Raw genomic sequence first — 20,708 nt, forward strand, 5'->3', positions numbered from 1 at the left:
ACGTTCTGGGGAAGATGCTAGTGTGACGAAAAGTGGAATATTTGGCAAAAGTGTTTCAAAAGACTGTGATAATGAAGTTTAGGAAGAAATTACCACTTCAACTTGTGCAATTAATTTTGCTTTCGGTGGTGGCAGTTCGCTCGACGATTATAATTGTGGAAGATGCCAAAGGTAACAGAGTCATGCAAACCAGACATGGATCCCAACATGGTAAATTACACAATAGTAGAAATTTGTCCGCAATGGAAGAAAAACGGTTTAAAAAATTTACTCCTAGTGATATTTCCTAAATGTTATCTGGCATCTGTTATATATTTGGTATAAGTCGAATTTTTGGATCTAACTCAGAACTGAATCCGAAAGAGTTCTAAAAAATCATAAAAATTGGTCTAAACTTGAGTGTCCAATTCCCCATCCCGGAAGAAAAACGAGAATTCCCGAGTTTTCCTTGAGTTTTCGCTTACAACATATGTTCCGTTTCCTGGGGAATCTTTGTCTTATCCCGGAAACTTCCTAAGTTTTCTAGACTTTTTGGTACCATTGATTCGAAGATTTTTTTGAATAAAATTCGATTTATGTGTAAAAATGTGCCAGTAAAACATACTTAAAAGATAAATTAATATTTAGGCTAAATGCATACAATTTATGATGAACATTTCTAGAGTTTTTTTTTTTTGAATAGGTCCTATAAACATATGAAAAACAATAGCTTATAGGACCTTTTCAAAAGATTTTATTAATATAAAACTATTAGGTTGGATTTTTTATCAATACTATTCTCGTGTGATTTGAAGATTTATTTATTAATCTTTGCCATTTAAGGAATTTTTAAATTCGTCTTATTTGTTATTTGGTGACCAAAAAATATATATTTAAAAAATTTTGCTAATTTTCTGAAAAAGAAAATCAATCAGGCAAAACAATTAATTTGGTTGTAAATTATGATAAAAATTCTTCATACTATTTTGAATGTGTTTTAATTTGCTTTTTTTAATACTTTGTCTTAGCTGTTTAATTTTTTCTCTATTTATTTTTGAATTCGAATATGACAGTAAAATTGATGATTAAATAAAACATAAATAAAAAAAAAATTCGACGGTTTTGTTCGAACGCGAATCAGTTCAATATGGAGCGTCGGATCGAGGTGCTCTTTGTTGCGTTGGGTTCGTGTAAGCCCAAGGAAGGTTTATAAGCTAAAAAAATTTCACTTTGGCCACTCTGGGACTAATTCCGGAGCTTTTGCAGATTTTACGGGAAAATTTACGTAAACACAAATTTTGATCACAGGAGGCTGAATAAGCAAACAAGCTAAAAACGTCAAGAAACAAAAAAGTCAAGACGAAGTTTGTCGGGTAAGGCTAGAAAAACATAAATGTTCAGGTACATATTTAAAAAGTAAAATTTAAATGTTCCTTTTCCTAAAATAAATTAACCATATAAACCATTTTTTTAAGTTGAAAATTTTCCCAAAATATCTTTATAACCCGATAAATTGTCTGATTTTAAGAGTCATACAAAATTTATATTCTATTTTTTTGAAAGTTTTTATAAAAGGAAATTCAAGAATGTTTTGTAAGCTAAGAGTCGGGTTCTATTTCTTTTCAATGAATATATGGTTTGGGTTCTATTTCTATGTCATTTTCACCATTTAAGCAACTTACTGAGCTTTTTATTACTTGATTTCACGCACTTTCATTTTATAACTGAACGTTGAATTACTGAAGAGTCAGCATTAGGTGCCCGATCAAAATATGAATGACTTAGGGTTCGTCATGAATTTTGCTTTAACAGTTTACAGATAAGTTTGATTAAGTCAAATACAGTCCAGACTCGAATATCCGAAGCCTCGATTATCCGAAGTTCGATTATCCGAAGGTTTGTATGGGACTTCGGATAATCGAATCATGAACAATTTTTTTTTTTCGTTTTATTTTTTTTCTTGTTTTAAACATCAAATTCGAGTTAGGCGACCCCATTTTAGTCAAATTAGAATAGTTGATTGCCAATTAAATAATAAAAAGCATTTTTTCAATATTTCGTCACCGTCATATTGGCCGCCATCTTGGTTAAAACATTTTTAAATCAGTTTAGCGTAGTTTAGGGGTCATTCTTAAGCTCAACAATCAAAAATTAGGCAACGAAAAAAAAAAATCGTGTTTCGATTATCCGAAGTGAAATTTTCCCGAGGCCTTCGGATAATCGAGTCTGGACTGTATACCTTTTCTGAAACTGCTTCTAATTTTGTTCATAAAAACATGTCATTGAAATGTTTCTTTTTTATAAATTTTTAATACATTACATACTTCATTGAAGTTTACTTTTTGAAATGTAGCAATAATGTTGTTTTCATTTTGAAAAGTTTTTTTTTTCTCGTAGCATACTATTGCTATTTAAAACATAATAAGTTTTGATTTTTTTTTATCTTTCGCTTTACGATTCGAAAAAAACTTCAGGTATTCAATTTTTTCTACGGAGCATTATTTATTTTTAAAAAAATATTCATACTTATTTAAAAAACTGTTGTAATTTGTTTCGTTTTTTAAATGTTTGTATTTTACTCTTAAAAAATGTGATCATGCCTTCAATTAAGAGTATTTCCTTTTCCATTTAAATTCATTACGCCACACCTTGGCTTGACTCCTTGGGACACTACACCCTCCAAGAGCATCAGGAAACATTACTCATTGTGGGTTTCTTCTCGGTTGAATAACTTCACGGTTCACGCATCGCTTGGCGCCGAAAAGCTCATGCAGATGATGCAGCTGATTTGCAAGAACGATCCGTGGCGTTCTAAGACTTTACGTTCATACAAAAGAAGTTTGAGATGGTTGTTTTGTTTGTGCAATGTTCTGATGCAATATGGTAGAACTTCAACGTTGCGTTGAATTAGTTACAATGAAGTAACCAATTTAAACTCAAGTTTTGTTCGAAAGAATTGCATTGCACAAGTTCAACTTAAAGAAAAGAACCAAACCAAAATCTTCCTCCTTCCTGTTCCAATTCATATAATGCACTACCGTACACAAACCTCACTTTTCCGGAATGATTGTCATGTTTTTTCGGTTAACGACTTCGCAGCCCATCTACGCCCAAATTAGATTCACTACCGCCGACGGCGACGACTAATTTTGGAAGCAGCAGACCCAGAATAATGCAATGCACCACATGATGATCGTGCTGAGTCGCTGCTGCGCTGCTTGATTTTTAGGGAAATCGCCCAACCGGGTGCAAACAATGAGCGGCATGTTGTTCAGCGCGCGGCTTTTATCGCCCAAATCTTCCCGCGCGATCTTGGCCGTGAACTTGGCCTCTCCCACACGTGACTGCGTTTGATGGCTGATGACCCACTCACTTTTTATATTATTTGTGACATACTAACAAGATGTTTTAATTGCGTTTATTTATTGCAGCCTGCTATCGCCGGGTTCTGGCCGGAAAACGGGTGGCCCCGCAGTGGGTGCGAAGGACTTTGGTTTGCGAGCGGGTTGAGGATTGCCAGCGGGAATGTGGCGACGAGCGGAGATTCCCTTGTGAGGGGTTCAACTATCGGCTTGATCCAACTGGCCGGGGTCAGGGAGACTGCGAACTGATTGATCAGCCACTGTCCCAGATTGATTTGTACTCGAGTCCTCACCAGCGGGACTCGAACTTGATCCGCGATCCCGACTATGACTACTACGAGCGCGATCGTAGTGCGTCCCCCTCGTGCAGGACTACGTACGGATGTAAGGACTGCGGTATGAAGACCTACCGACCTCCGCTGGACTTTATCCGTCCGACGACGTATCGACCTCACGCCGACGGGTACAAACCGTTCCCGATGGAGCGACCGGGTTACGAACCGCCCTCGATGACCGCACTGGACAAATACCGACCCCCCATGTACGTTCGACCGGATTTTGAACGATACAACTCGAATTACTTCCCACCAATGCCAGCACCTCCAAGTGACTCGTACAGACCTTCGTTACCCTACAAGCCACACTACAGTGGAGGAGAAATCGATCGTTACGGATCATCTGACCATGATCACTACAAACCTCCGGTTGTTCCTCACAGCCCTTACGGTAGTGGAACGTACGATCGTCACGATTTCTACCGTCCTCCTTCTTATCCTTCGTATCCCGATGACAGTCGCCCAATCCCGCATCGACCACGACATCCGTACGAAGATCGCGATCCTCCTCCAGCACCCCCTGCCCAATACCCACCTCAGCACAGCGACAAACCAAACAGTTTCATCCCCTACCTGATCGGCCAGGACGCCCAGAAGAACTGGGGCGTCTACGGTGGTTCGTACGGTCACAGCGGTTCGGACAAGCACACCTCCGACTACTGGGGCATTCGGAACGAAGTCAAACGCTATGACGGACCTTCGTTCAACTACTTTGAGCTACGCAACGAACAGCACCACCCAGAAAACGAAAATTCCATCCTGAGCTACGGAGGTCGCAAGTACGCGTACGACGATCCACAAGCCCTGGTCATCCCGGACCATCGACCGGACCGGGTACACTTTGGCCACCAGTGGGTACGCCGCCCCAGCCACGAGGAGTGCTCCGTCAAGTCCAGTGAAGGCTTCCGACTGCACAAGGGTATCGTCAAGTACGCCCTGAACACGCCCACCGTGATCGAGTGCGAGCGGATGTGCTTCTCGGAGAACCGCTTCCGGTGTCACACGTTCAGCTACCGCTACTCGACCATTTCGCGGGAAAACTGTCTGCTGTGCGATCGCCCCTACAACCTGCTCGACTTTTACGCCGACCTGGAACCCGATCGTGACTACGACATCTACTCGATGACGGACGATCCCAAGACGTGCCACCCGGAGTCCCACCCGCCGGTGCGAGACATCAACATTCGTAAGTAGACGCGCAACATCACTCGATCTCACCCTTACACAATCCAAAATCCTTCCAGAATGCTTCATCCGTACGATCGACTCGTCACGGTTCTACAAGGCGATCGTGCGGGATTCGTTGACCGTGCGATCGGTTGGCGAGTGCGAGCTGGAGTGCATCAAGGCTTCCAAGTTCACCTGCCGGGCGTTTACGTACAGCTTCGGGCCGCACACGATCAACTCGGTGATCGACAACTGCCAGCTGTCGGATTGGCCCGTCCGGGACATGGACAAGGATCGGCATCTGGTGTTCGACGAAGGGTTTGACGTGTTTGAGCGTGCGAGTTACGGACAGGGCTGCGAGATTCAGCCGATCATTGATGATAAACACCAGAAAAAATGCAAGTGGGGTGGTTTTGAGGGTAATAACTGTAACTAATGGATTTTGTTTGCAGTCTGCTATCTTGGGTACGGATCTCCGGCTAAGCTGCTGTCGTCAGCGATCAAGAAGGTGATATCCGTGAATACCGAGCTGGACTGCAAGAACGAGTGCATTCGGTTACGCGAAACGACACTGTTCAAGTGTTTGTCCTTCAGTTTTGGGTTAGTATTGATCTGCTTGAAGCACCTGTTCACAACAGTTATACCATTGTCTTATTCCAGAGCGCAAGCTTCGACGTACAACTGTGAAATGTCCGACCTGGACCAGAGCGAACTCAAGCTGGGTGTCCACTACGCGCACACCAACGAGCGGGACTACTGGCTGTTCGCGTGGAATCCGTTCGATTACACATGCCGGGACAAGATCACCACGATCAGCGGGGGTGGCGGAAACCGAGTGAACCACGACCGTCGCATGGACATCTTCCGAGAGCCGGGTAAAAACAAGACCCATCACTCCACCCCCTCCGACCAGGAGGACAACCCACCTAACTTTATCATCCTGCTACCGAACCAAGCTACTCATCCCTCGAAACCTTCCACCACAACCTCCAACACCAATCACAGCATATCTGACACGCACGCCCAAGCTCTTCAGCAAAAACTACCACAAGATCAAGCTCACGATCATCCGCAACCAGCGGTGCAAAACTCTACCAAGAAGGCACCCGAATCATAGAACGACCCCCTTTTTTTTCAAAACACGACCTCATTTCTTCAGAACATCTCGATCAACCCTCTCTAACGCTTCTTCACACATTGCTTTCTTCGAGTAACAACTTCGTGTAATGTCCTAAATGTGTTACCTTACATATTATGTTTGTATCTTCTACCCCTCCCTCCGTTACATGTGTTTGTATGTGTGTGTGATCGTGTAATCTGTGACCATCAACCCACCTCCAACAAACCCCAACTCTTGAATAACCAATACCATCCCTACAAAAAAAAACAAACCAACCCCAACTCCAACAACAAAACACAAGGTGGTGACGGAAGCTGGCGCCAGTACACCGTGTCCGGGAAGGCGTGCCGGGCCGGAACGCGCTGCGAACAGAACAAATTGACCGGGTTTTACTCGTGCGAGATAGAAGGTGGAGAGGTTGGTTCGTGGGACTATTGCTGTAAGAACCCCTGCGGCTACTCGCAAGGGTTCGAATATCCATGGTAAGATTTGGGTAGATCGGGCGTGACGATCTCCCCCGTGTCTTTTGTATTATACACATTTCCTTTGTATTTTTCCCGTTCCTTGTTGTTTGTAATGCGTAGAAGTTGTGTTAGTAGATATTTTTGAAACTTTATTATTTGTATCGCATACACCAACTTGAGTGTTTGTAATATAGCCCAGATTTAGTGACAGCTATTCAGACCAACTGCTAAACAATTATAATTTTCTACATTATAAAAATTCTGAATGTTCTAGAGATCAAAATTGTAACCTTTGCATATAGTTCAGTTAGCAGAGAATTTTGCAAAACAATTTTTTTTTTCAAGGTAGTTGGTACCTACAAACATTTGTAAAGCCAAACAGAAATAAAATTAAGATCCGAGATGAATTAGTTTAAGGAATGGATAAGAAATTTATAGTCAATCAACAGTCAATTTTACAGAAAATAACTCGAGCATGATATCCCTTCATGAAAACCTTCATATTTGAAGAAAAAAAAAGTTACAAAAATTTATTGAAAAAAAAACAGCTGACAACTAATTTTAAAAATATAGAAAGAAAACTTACAGAATGCCTTTCTTGGTTACCCAGAAAAAAAAATAATGGAGATATTCATCAGGAAATGGTGACAGATTCGTGTCAAAAAAAAGTGTAATATTACATCTGATGATGAATTTTCATCAGGTTTATATTTTTAAGTAATATTACTCAAAAAAGACCAACCTGAAATTCAACCTTCCAATATTAACTTTTTTTCTGTGTAGATCAACTAGTGCCCAGTATCCTCTAAAAAACAAAAGCGTAGACATTTGAATAATTCAATTTAGATTTTTCAATTTTCAAATTATCGCAAATGACCAAAAGTTTATTTTTTATCAGAGCCCAAATTTAATCTAATTTCATCTTTTATATATTTAAACCCTAGCGCAGCCAATCTTTCTAAGGGATCCTGGAGAAAACCATTGGACCTATGGTTTTCTCCAGGATCAAAATTGGCTGCTAAATTTAAATATATAAAAGATTAAATTAGATTAAATTTGGGCTATGATAAAAAATAAACTTTTGGTCATTTGCGATAATTTGAAAATTGCAAAAATCTAAATTGAAATATTCAAATGTCTACGCTTTTGTTTTTTAGAGGATACTGGGCACTAGTTGATCTTCACAGAAAAAAAGTTAATTTTGGAAGTCGATCTTTTTTTTTCAATTTTATTTTTTGTATTTTTTAATCCAGATGAAATTTTTGTTGTGCTTTCGATATGCCCAAAGAAGCCATTTTGTATAATTAATTTGTCCATATAATTTTCCATACAAATTTGGCAGCTGTTTTTACAAAAATAATATATGAAAATTCAAAAATCTGTATCTTTTGAAGGATTTCTTTAATCGATTTGGTGTCTTCGGCAAAGTTGTAGGTATGAATATGAACTACAATGAAAAAAATGATACACGGTAAAAAAAAATGATGATTTTTAATTTCACTTTTTGTCACTAAAACTTAATTTGCAAAAAACAATATTTTTTTTTTAATATATGTTTTAGGGGACATCAAATGCCAACATTTCAGAAATTTCCAGAATGTGCAAAAAATCTTTGACCGAGTTATGAATTTTTGAATCAATACTAATTTTTTTAAATTAAAATATCGATCGCAAATTTTTTTCAACTTCATTTTTCGATATTAAAAAGTACTTTAGTCAAATTTTGATAAAGTGCACCGTTTTCAAGTTATAGCCATTTTTAGGTAACTTTTTTCAAAATTGTCGCAGTTATTCATTTTTTTAAATTAGTGCCCATGTTTGCCCACTTTTGAAAAAAATATTATGAAGAGCTGAGAAAATTCTCTATATTTTTCTTTTTTGAACTTTGTTGATACGACCCTTAGTTGCGAAGATATTGCCATGCAAAGGTTTAAAAACAGGAAAATTGATGTTTTCTAAGTCTCACCCAAACAATCCATAATTTTCTAATGTCGATATCTCAGCAACTAATGGTCCGATGTTCAATGTAAAAAAATATAAAACATCTGAGCAACTCTCTACGAAATCGGCCGATTTCAACCATTTTTATTTTTTGTATTTTTTTATTTGACTTAAACTTTTTGGGGGCCTTCCCTATGACCAAATAAGCTATTTTGCTTCATTGGTTCACCCATACAAGTCTCCATACAATTTTGGCAGCTGTCCATACACAAATGGTATGTAAATATTCAAACAGCTGTAACTTTTGAGTGAATTTTCTGATCAATTTGGTGTCTTCGGCAAAGTTGTAGGTATTGTTAAGGACTTTTGAGAAAAAAATAGGTACACAGAAAAAAAATTTGCAGATTTTTTTATCAACTTTTTTTTCACTAAAACTCAATTTCCCAAAATACGTATTTTTTGATTTTCGAGATTTTTTGATATGTTTTAGGGGACAAAAATCCGCAACTTTTGAGCCATAGAGAAACATGGTCAAAAAATCTGCGGCCGAGTTATGAATTTTTGAAAAAAATGTGATTTTTGGAAAAAATCGAAGTTTTATGCAAAAACAAGTTTGACATTATTTTTTAATGCAAAATTGAATTTGCAATCGAAAAGTACTTCACAGATTTTTTGATAAAGGGCTCCGTTTTCAAGATATAGCCACAGAAAGTTTGATCTTAGCGAAATATTTGCAGTTTTTCGATTTTTAAAAATAGTGACCATGAGTGACCATTTCTAAAAATATTTTTTTTGAAAAGTTCAGAAAATTTGCTATAAAATTGTCTAAGAGACATTGAAGATTGGACCTCTGGTTGCTAAGATACAGCGGCTTAAAGAAAAAGAAACACGAAAATTGAAGTTTTCTAAGTCTTACCCAAACAGCCCACCATTTTCTAATGACGATATCTCAGCAATTAATGGTCCGATTTTCAATGTTAATACATGAAACATTCGTGAAATTTTCCGATCTTTTCGAAAAAAATATTTTGAAATTTTTTAAATCAAGACTAACATTTTAAAAGGGCCAAACATTGAATATTACGCCCGTTTAAAATGCTAGTCTTGATTTAAAAAATATTTTTTTCGAAAAGATCGGAAAATTTCACGAATGTTTGGTGATCAGAAAATTCACTCAAAAGTTACAGCTGTTTGAATATTTACATACCATTTGTGTATGGACAGCTGCCAAAATTGTATGGAGACTTGTATGGGTGAACCAATGACAGAAAATAGCATATTTGGTCATAGGGAAGGCCCCCACAAAGTTTGAGCCAAATCAAAAAATACAAATAAAATCCATTTCCGGTTTTGGTAGAGAATTGCTCATCTGTGAAATTTTCCGATCTTTTCGAAACAATATTTCCATTTTTTTAAATCAAGACTATTATTTCAAAAGGGCAAAACATTCAATATTACGTCGTAATACGTATTACGTATACAAAGAGACGAGTTGTTCCTTTTAATTCCGCTATATATTTTTAATATCTTGACAGATACGTATTTCGTCTACTACTTGCAGACTTCATCAGTGTTCTGTTCTCGACTGAAGGTTCATCGCTGGTGTATCCGTATTTGTAGTTACTGTAGGTACTACCTCCTTGTTCTTCTTTGGTGCCTGTATAGGTAACAGCTTAAACAGCCACGTTGAGCCGTTACCTGAATCCTTGTTGAGTAAACGTTTGTTGCCTGCCTTGAAAATTTCCAAACTTTCGGCGACAGCAAGCTTCGATGGGTTCGTGATGTGTCTTAAGATGACCGCGTCGCTAGTTGTGATGTTATGTTTCTCCTTGATGATGTGTTCGGCTACTGCTGACTTGAAATGGGGACAAATCCTTTCCGTATTTCCTCCTTGGCAATTCTGACATCGGTGTCTAAATGTTCGCCCAACCTGGTTTGCAGCAATCTCTTAGTTTGTCCAATGTAGCTCATATCACAGTGGCCGCAGGATACCTCGTAAATGCCGGGTTTGCCTAAAGTCGGTATGGGGTCTTTCGTTGAACCTAAAATGGATTCCAACTGGTTGTTTCTACTGCTGAACACTAAATCGATGCCAAATTTAACCAGTTTTTGTCGTAATGGGCGTGTTATCCTGTAGTCGAATTCTACTGCTGCTCTTCGTAGTGGCTCTACTGGTGGTGTAAGGGTTGTGAGTGACGTTCTGTGGAGTTTTCTTTCCTTCTTATCGATGATTGCTTGGATAGTTGTTCTGCTGTAACCGTTGATTTCCGCTGTTTCAAAAATGTACTCCAATTCTTTTTGTTTTCCTGCTTCGCTGAGGGGTAAAGTTGTCATCCTATGTATGAAATAATGGAATGCTGCCATCTTATGTTGGAATGAATGGTTTGACGTGGCTGGGATTGTTCTTCTGGTGTTTGTTGGCTTCCTGTAGATCTCGAAAGAAAACGAAGATGGGCAACCTGGTTCTCTTAGGATCAGGATGTCTAAGAAAGGTAACTTTCCTTCGACTTCCATTTCGTAAGTGAACTTAATGCTTCTGCGTGCACTGTTTATGGTGTCCAGTACCGTTGTTAGTGAATCCCTTTTGATGATGCAGAAGACGTCATCCACGTATCAACGTGGCTGTTTAAGCTGTTACCTATACAGGCACCAAAGAAGAACAAGGAGGTAGTACCTACAGTAACTACAAATACGGATACACCAGCGATGAACCTTCAGTCGAGAACAGAACACTGATGAAGTCTGCAAGTAGTAGACGAAATACGTATCTGTCAAGATATTAAAAATATATAGCGGAATTAAAAGGAACAACTCGTCTCTTTGTATTCATAGTAATGCATTCTGCTAAAACGCTCAGCAAACCACAATTACCATGGCAACCAAGCCTTCAGAGCACAACAAGTTCATCGGACTGAAGAAAATCATCGCAGGTATCCACAAAGACATTGCCTTCTTGAAAAAATGTGTCGAACACCGAGTTACACCAACTAGCCACAGGATTAGGACGAATGGTCATACGGACAGCAAGATCATCCGGAGGGTGGAGTTAGAGCTTGTCAAAGAGAGCATCAAAAAACTCTACGGTAGACTGAGTATCAAAACTCTCGAATGCTATTCACTCCATCTGAAACTAGCCAAAGAATTCCCCATCGAATTCGAAGCTTTTTTGACGAAGGTGAAAGTAGCCGAGAAATGCGAATCAGAAAGGAAACGCAAGATACTGGATACTGGACCCCATACCGACTTTAGGCAAACCCGGCATTTACGAGGTATCCTGCGGCCACTGTGATATGAGCTACATTGGACAAACTAAGAGATTGCTGCAAACCAGGTTGGGCGAACATTTAGACACCGATGTCAGAATTGCCAAGGAGGAAATACGGAAAGGATTTGTCCCCCATTTCAAGTCAGCAGTAGCCGAACACATCATCAAGGAGAAACATAACATCACAACTAGCGACGCGGTCATCTTAAGACACATCACGAACCCATCGAAGCTTGCTGTCGCCGAAAGTTTGGAAATTTTCAAGGCAGGCAACAAACGTTTACTCAACAAGGATTCAGGTAACGGCTCAACGTGGCTGTTTAAGCTGTTACCTATACAGGCACCAAAGAAGAACAAGGAGGTAGTACCTACAGTAACTACAAATACGGATACACCAGCGATGAACCTTCAGTCGAGAACAGAACACTGATGAAGTCTGCAAGTAGTAGACGAAATACGTATCTGTCAAGATATTAAAAATATATAGCGGAATTAAAAGGAACAACTCGTCTCTTTGTATTCATAGTAATGCATTCTGCTAAAACGCTCAACCAAACCACAATTACCATGGCAACCAAGCCTTCAGAGCACAACAAGTTCATCGGACTGAAGAAAATCATCGCAGGTATCCACAAAGACATTGCCTTCTTGAAAAAATGTGTCGAACACCGAGTTACACCAACTAGCCACAGGATTAGGACGAATGGTCATACGGACAGCAAGATCATCCGGAGGGTGGAGTTAGAGCTTGTCAAAGAGAGCATCAAAAAACTCTACGGTAGACTGAGTATCAAAACTCTCGAATGCTATTCACTCCATCTGAAACTAGCCAAAGAATTCCCCATCGAATTCGAAGCTTTTTTGACGAAGGTGAAAGTAGCCGAGAAATGCGAATCAGAAAGGAAACGCAAGATACTGGACAACAAATTCCGACAACTGATTTCCCACATTGCCCCGGCAACGAAACCAGTAGTTAAACCCTTAGAAGAGTTCGTTGTTAATCGCTCTTCTGAAACTTTTTCAGAAGAACAGTTAACTTTACTCAACAAAGGTCTTAAATACGCGGTATCATCAAAGCCAAACCTGGAAAACATTGTCATCGACATCGAAACTGTTATCAATGCTAACAGCATCGATAAAAACCAGACCAAACCTCCACCGCTCCTTCCAGCACAAATCAACAGCGTCAGGATGACGGTATCCAAATTGATACGAGAAACAACAACAAAACACCAGGACAACGCCGAGGTACGAACAGTGAAGGAACTCAAGGAGAAACCAGTATACTACCTAAAAGCGGACAAGGAAACCGGGTAGTAATCATGGACCGAGACGAATACGACAAGGAACTTCTTGAGAAACTCGGGAACAGGGAAAAATATTCACTAAAACGAGGATACACGTTAATTGATATGGTCAAAAAAGTCGAGAACACCATCAAGGAATGTGCAGGCCTCTTGAAATCAGTTGGAAAAACTGCAAAATCGTTGAGAGTACCGAACCCAACTCTACCAAGGATTAAAGCACTACCTAAAGTGCATAAACCAGGCAACGAGATGCGAGAAATCATTTCAGCAGTGGATGCCCCAACCAGTCGGATCGCAAAGTGGCTTGTCGAGGAATTCAAGAGTATGCCGAAACCCTTCCCGAGCCGATCGATTATCAGTTCGCAGGTGTTCACAAAGGAGCTCTTAGAGTCGGGACCGATAGCTGAGGATGAAATAATGGTTTCCTTCGACGTAAAAGCATTGTTTCCAAGCATACCAGTAAACAACGCAATAGGAACTCTACGGGATTGGCTGCAATCACAATACGAGGGTGAACCATGGAGACAAAAAACGATCCAGTACATAACATTCGTCAAATTATGCATGGAACAGAGCTACTTCCAGTTCAGGGATTGCATCTACCAACAGAGGATGGGAGCATCGATGGGTAACCCACTGTCACCGTTCCTGAGCGATGTTTATATGGCTGCTTTGGAACACGAACTACAGACCAAAAACCTACTACCAGAACGTTGGTGGAGATACGTGGATGACGTCTTCTGCATCATCAAAAGGGATTCACTAACAACGGTACTGGACACCATAAACAGTGCACGCAGAAGCATTAAGTTCACTTACGAAATGGAAGTCGAAGGAAAGTTACCTTTCTTAGACATCCTGATCCTAAGAGAACCAGGTTGCCCATCTTCGTTTTCTTTCGAGATCTACAGGAAGCCAACAAACACCAGAAGAACAATCCCAGCCACGTCAAACCATTCATTCCAACATAAGATGGCAGCATTCCATTATTTCATACATAGGATGACAACTTTACCCCTCAGCGAAGCAGGAAAACAAAAAGAATTGGAGTACATTTTTGAAACAGCGGAAATCAACGGTTACAGCAGAACAACTATCAAGCAATCATCGATAAGAAGGAAAGAAAACTCCACAGAACGTCACTCACAACCCTTACACCACCAGTAGAGCCACTACGAAGAGCAGCAGTAGAATTCGACTACAGGATAACACGCCCATTACGACAAAAACTGGTTAAATTTGGCATCGATTTAGTGTTCAGCAGTAGAAACAACCAGTTGGAATCCATTTTAGGTTCAACGAAAGACCCCATACCGACTTTAGGCAAACCCGGCATTTACGAGGTATCCTGCGGCCACTGTGATATGAGCTACATTGGACAAACTAAGAGATTGCTGCAAACCAGGTTGGGCGAACATTTAGACACCGATGTCAGAATTGCCAAGGAGGAAATACGGAAAGGATTTGTCCCCCATTTCAAGTCAGCAGTAGCCGAACACATCATCAAGGAGAAACATAACATCACAACTAGCGACGCGGTCATCTTAAGACACATCACGAACCCATCGAAGCTTGCTGTCGCCGAAAGTTTGGAAATTTTCAAGGCAGGCAACAAACGTTTACTCAACAAGGATTCAGGTAACGGCTCAACGTGGCTGTTTAAGCTGTTACCTATACAGGCACCAAAGAAGAACAAGGAGGTAGTACCTACAGTAACTACAAATACGGATACACCAGCGATGAACCTTCAGTCGAGAACAGAACACTGATGAAGTCTGCAAGTAGTAGACGAAATACGTATCTGTCAAGATATTAAAAATATATAGCGGAATTAAAAGGAACAACTCGTCTCTTTGTATTCATAGTAATGCATTCTGCTAAAACGCTCAACCAAACCACAACGTATTACGTATATGGGCACTAATTTAAGAAAAATGAATAACTGCGACTATTTTCAAAAAAGTTACCTAAAAATGGCTATAACTTGCAAACGGTGCACTTTATCAAAATTTTACTAAAGTACTTTTTGATCGAAAATTGATTTTACATCGAAAAATGACCAACATTTCATTTTTTTGGAAAAAATCAGTAATAATTCAAAAAATCATAACTCGGTCAAAGATTTTTTACACATTCTGAATTTTTTTTGAAAAGTTGGCATTTAATGTCCCCTGAAACATATAAAAAATAAAAGTACACAGAAAAAAAAATCATGGTAATATTACATCTGGGAAGGGGTACATCTTTTATGTCAGAAAAAAAGGTGTAATTTTACCTCTGGAAATGTGTAATTTTACCACTTTTCTGTTGTAATGTCACTTTTTCAGTCTAAATTGAGGTAAAATTACATCATAAAAGAGGTAATATTCAACCTTCCAAAATTAAAGCTTCCAAATTTACATTATTTTTTTCTGTGTAGTGTTTTTTTTGCAAATCAAGTTATAGTGACAAAAATTAAAGGAAAAATTACCAAAAAAAAATACCGTGTATTTTTTTTCAGTGTAGTCCTTATCCATACCTACAACTTTGCCGAAGACACCAAATCGAAATCCTTCAAAAAACACAGATTTTTTGAATTTTCATACATCATTTTTGTATGGACAGCTGCCAATTTATTTCCAAACAAATTATATGGTCTAACTAAAAAAAATGGCAAAATGGCTTCTTTGGGCATACCAAAGGCACCAAACAAGTTTCAGCCGGATTAAAATGTACAATAATTAAATAAAAAGAGCTATTTATTTCGTAGAGATTTGCTCCAATAGCTTATAGGACCTTTTCGAAAAGATAAACTCTAGAATTGTAGTGCGCCATTGCATTAGAATGCATTGAAACATCAAACAAAAGTTAAAGCGGCCAGGCCTACTGCGTAAAGTTTACCGCAAAGATGTTTCGTTGAAGTAGGTTGAGTTTGAGCACGGAGTGTTCATACAACAACACAATTCGGAATCTACAGGGAAGTAAGAAGCTTGGGGACGGGACCATCCATAAACCACGTGGACACTTTTTTGGGAATCTCAACCCCCCTTCGTGGACAATTCTCCATACAAAAAAATGTTTTTGTATGGAGCGTGAACAATCGCTTACCCCCTAAAGTGTCCACGTGGTTTATGGATGGTCCCGACACACCACGATACACTCCAATTTTGCTTTTAGGCAACTTTTAGTTAAGAGCTCCATCCTAAGAATTTTTGGTACTCCAGGACCCTCTGGGATAGGACATTATATTTCCACAAATGCCCTGACACTATTTGCCGTGATTGTAAGCGTTCGTTTGAGTTTTGTAAGTAAAATTATAAGAAATTCATACTAGTGTTTTTGAGCTCTTTCGATCCATTTATATCGAAATTTTTCACGAATATTTCAAACTTTTAAAAAAAGTATTGGTAAAAAAACCTGCATAATGATATCGCATTTGAGAAAGGCAGGAAAAATAAGAAGTTTCCCAAAAGTTTTATACAAGAAAAACAGTGTTACATTTAAAGATAAATTTGGTTGGTCTGAATGATTCAAAACTGTACATTGAAATTTAGTCACGTTTGCTAGTAGACAAATCCTGATCAAATGTTCATCTGGCAGGCTCAAATTACAAACTAATTATTTCTTTCTATCTTTCCAAAATCACACCCATTTTCACACAACCATACAAAAACACACATCTTACAGGTGTTTCGTGGGCGATGCTCCCGACCAGTGGCGCAAGTGCAGCGATAAATACTTCCCCGCGAAACCTAACGGCGGCCATGGCGGGCTCCATGGTCCAAATGGGCTCGCCGATGGTTCGCGTTATCAAGACAAGAATAAAAAGGGTGAAGTCTATCAGCCACCACCGAAACCGGGAGGACTGAGGCACATCATCGGCGAGGAGGTGACGGCCCCGGCCGAGCTGTGGCCGGTGACCTTTTTGTACCCGGAGGGACCTCCGATGGCGGCCACCACGAGAAGGATGATGGCAGCGGCTTCTACTGGCAACCGAACCGTTACGGCAACGTGGTCGACTGCAAAAAGGACAAGTGCTAGGTAGTGAGCGAAGGATTTGTGGTGCGCAAAAGGACATTAAACGATAGTTTGAAGAATCACATTCACACATATGTATATGGAATACTGCCAAAATGATTCTTCGTCTTGAAAAAAAAAGTATAATTTTCACTTTCAAAAAATCCCTTTCTCAAATACAAGAAATAAAACTGTCATTAGGGACATCGCCGTGAGATCTTGCCACTTTCTTTATCGTTTTGTGTGCGATTTTGGGGCGTTTTCAACATGAGAGAAGAAAAAAAAGCCTTACAAAATCGTCACACGGATGGCCATAAAGAAAGGTGGTGACAAAATTCATCAAACAACCCCTTTTTACAAGGATCTAATTTATTAGTAAGCTTAAAACTTTACGATTAATTAACTGTAATTCTTTAGCCCGTAAGCTGTATCGAATAAAGTACTTCTATTTTATAATTAAAACATGATAAATCTTGACTTTCGATGACAATTACCAATTTCACACATCCTAGGATTTATCCATTCGACTACAAACCATGTTGCTCCATGAGATTTTATCTTGCAAATTATTTCAATGGAGACGCAGGGTGCTTTGGATTTTATAATAACAAAAAACGAACTTAATCTCATTGATATTCCAAGTGCGCAGAAAACTCGGTTTTGTATAGAACCAAAGAAACCTTCCACCAACCACATATTCATCTTTTAGAAATTTCTATAACTTGAAAAAGGATTGCCAGAAGTTCATAATTCCTAATTGCGTAACCAAAGATGGGTTGGACGATGAATTCGGTCATAGTTTTCATACAGATCGAAGCAATCCGGCTTTAAACAAACATAAACATCATTAAGTGGTCATAACTAGGGACAGGGTTGCCAGATCGTCAAACTTTTGAATTCACTGGGAAGGGTGTTTTGTAAGGAAAAAAAGCATATACATTTTCATCACTTTTGAGTTACTGTTGAAGTTTGGTTTAAAATCATGTGCTCTTCAGAAAAACTAAAAATATCCAGTACAGTCCAGACTCGATTATCCGAAGGCCTTTCTGGTGCCCAATTTTGCTAATTTCGAGTCAACAGGTGACTATTTAAACAATCTCCGCAGTGTTAAAAGGTAGCTGGGAAGGTCAGCTATTCTTTTACACTTCAGGGCGCTTCCGAGGCATTCTGATAATCGAGTCTGGACTGTACTTTTTTCTAAAAAAAACTGTACTTTTTTCTAAAAAAAATTGAGGAAATCCAGTTGTTTCGCGAAACTCTTATAAGTAGCCTAATGTGTGAGACAAACTTGCCTCGCATTTTGCTCAGCTTGCTATTTTTGCATATGGGACATTTATTCGAACATGGGCAGTTTAGGCCTTTGCAAATATTTTTCAGAGCGAGAAAAAAAAGTTTCATGCCTAAATTTTTCAATGAAAATTTAAACAATTGATCTTACAAGTTCCTACAATTAAAAGTTTAAATTCCTGTCAATAATTATTTTTTGCCCCCTCATTTTTTAGGAAAATTTGTAAGAGAGCATAAGGGTTCGTTCAAAAATTACGTCCATGAATAGGGGAGGGGGTCTGAGGTTTGTGACAGCCCATGTTAAAGGTATAGGAAAAGTGCGTGACGGGGGGGGAGGGGGGGGGTATTAGAGTGTAAACAACGACTGTCCTATCCCTCGACCGTTGTCGCCACTTTGACAGTTGTGCTTCCTTTCTTGCTTGCGAGCAACAACGCCTTCTGCGTTTTGCCACTTCCGTTTCTCACTCTCAAAGTTGATCTCGAACTGTAAACCTCGCGCTTAATCGAAATACACTAAATTCGTTTGTTAAACTCATTTCTCACGTTTATTTTTCCGTTGAACTGTGCAACCCGAATAGGTTGTGGGCCCACAGTGGTGAAGATTTGAGTTTTCCGCGAGTGAAAGTCGGGAAAAGTCGTTTTTTTTCTGATCGGACTTTGTGCGTCGCGTGCATCAGTGAAAAACAAGATGGCGGACGCGAAGGTGCAGGTGGAAAAGTTGAACGACGAGAACTATGTGATGTGGAAGTTCAAGATGGAACTTCTGCTCTTCAAGGAAGGCCTGACCGCAACGGTGACGGAGGACAAACCGGCCACTCCGGATGCAGCCTGGCTCAAAAAGGACGGAGATGCCAGGGTGGCGATCGGGCTGGCCGTGGAGAACAATCAACTCGTCCACATTTGTCGGAAGACGACGTCGAAAGAGATGTGGGACGCGTTGAAGGAAATCCACGGGGAGTCGAACTACAGCAACACACTGCACGTTTTGCGGAAGTTGTGTTCGTTGCGACTCAGAGAAGGCGGCAACCTCCCAGAGCACCTCAAGGAGATGACGGCGATGGCAAACCATCTGGAGATGAACGGCGAAGGCTTGAAGGAGACAACGTTCGTGGGGCTCATCATCTCGAGCCTGCCGCCGTCGTACGGGAGCTTGATCAACGTGATCGAAAATCTCCCGAAGGCGGAGATCAAGTTGGACAACATCAAGGGCAAGCTCCGGGATGAATGGCGACGCCGTCGGGATTGCTCGGAAGACGAGCAGCTGCACGAGAAGGCGCTCAAGAGCTCAGTTGGTGGCAGTTCCAAGGCGACCGACAAGAAGAAAACGAAGAAGGCCGGTGCGTGCCACAACTGTGGGGCTGTCGGCCACTGGAAACGCGATTGCCTGAAGCTGTCCAAGGCAACGTCGGGTTCACCGAAGGCGAATCTGGCAGTGGAGCGACCAGCTGGGATGGAGATGTGTCTGGCCGTAAGTGGAGAGTGTAGCCCAAACCGGTGGTACTTGGACTCCGGTGCTACTTCCCACATGACGTCCAACACATCGCTCTTGACCAACGTGGACGCCTCGAAGCAGCCGGACATTTGTCTGGCGGATGGAACCAGGATCAAATCCAGCGGCGCGGGCACTGGGAAGCTGATCTCCGTGACGGGCAGTGGAATCCGGATGTCGGTCACCCTGGCCGATGTGTACCACGTGCCGTCTCTCGCCGGGAATCTCCTCTCGGTCAGCCGGATGTGTGATTTGGGGTACGCCGTGTGTTTCAACAAAGCTGGCTGTAAAGTGATGCGGGGCGAGGAAGTTGTGCTAGTGGGGGAGAGAAGCGGCGGCTTGTACCGGCTGAAGGAATTCCCCGAGCGCGCCCTGGTCTCGAAGGCGGAGCATCCAGCGTTGTGTGAGCACATGTGGCATCGGCGCCTGGGTCACCGAGATCCCGATGCGGTGTCGAAGATTGTGCGAGAAGATCTGGGCTTCGGCCTGAAGATGGAAAAGTGCGCTGTAAAGTGTGTTTGTGAAGTGTGCCTGAAGGGGAAAATGAGTCGTGACAGTTTTCCGAAGCAGTCGCAGAGCAAATCCAGCGCCGTGGGGGATCTGATTCACACCGATGTGGGTGGCCCCATGGAGGAGGCCACGCCAAGTGGCAACAGGTTCTACGTGATTTTTGTGGACGACTACAGCTGCTACACCGTGCTGTGCCTGTTGAAGAAGAAGTCGGAAGTGGAAGCGAAGATCCGGGAGTACTGCAGCCTGATGAAAAATCAGTTCGGGTACTACCCAAAAGTGATCCGTTCGGACGGCGGAGGGGAATATTCAAGTGCAACGCTGAAGAAGTACCTGGCCGAGAACGGTGTTGTGCTGCAACAGACGGCGCCGTATTCGCCGCAACAAAACGGCAAGGCGGAGCGAAAGAACCGCTATGTGGTGGAGATGGCGCGCTGTCTGCTGGTGGAGTCGAACTTGGGGAAGAAGTACTGGGGCGAGGCGATC

General features: G+C 40.9%; 1 protein-coding gene across 1 annotated transcript in view; it reads left to right on the top strand.

Annotated features, from left to right (window-relative positions):
- LOC6048997 overlaps nt 1-17,407 on the top strand; it is a 47,042-nt gene extending 29,635 nt beyond the window's left edge. The window contains exons 5-10 of the mRNA XM_038252570.1: nt 3,411-4,862; nt 4,921-5,241; nt 5,296-5,443; nt 5,504-5,718; nt 6,265-6,445; nt 16,607-17,407. Coding sequence (XP_038108498.1) covers nt 3,411-4,862; nt 4,921-5,241; nt 5,296-5,443; nt 5,504-5,718; nt 6,265-6,445; nt 16,607-16,964 — 2,675 coding nt within the window. The 3' untranslated portion in view covers nt 16,965-17,407. The remainder of the gene's footprint in view (nt 1-3,410; nt 4,863-4,920; nt 5,242-5,295; nt 5,444-5,503; nt 5,719-6,264; nt 6,446-16,606) is intronic.
- The last annotated feature ends 3,301 nt before the right edge of the window (nt 17,408-20,708 follow it).

This window comes from Culex quinquefasciatus, chromosome 2, assembly GCF_015732765.1.
Source record: "Culex quinquefasciatus strain JHB chromosome 2, VPISU_Cqui_1.0_pri_paternal, whole genome shotgun sequence".
Taxonomy (NCBI): Eukaryota; Metazoa; Arthropoda; class Insecta; order Diptera; family Culicidae; genus Culex; species Culex quinquefasciatus.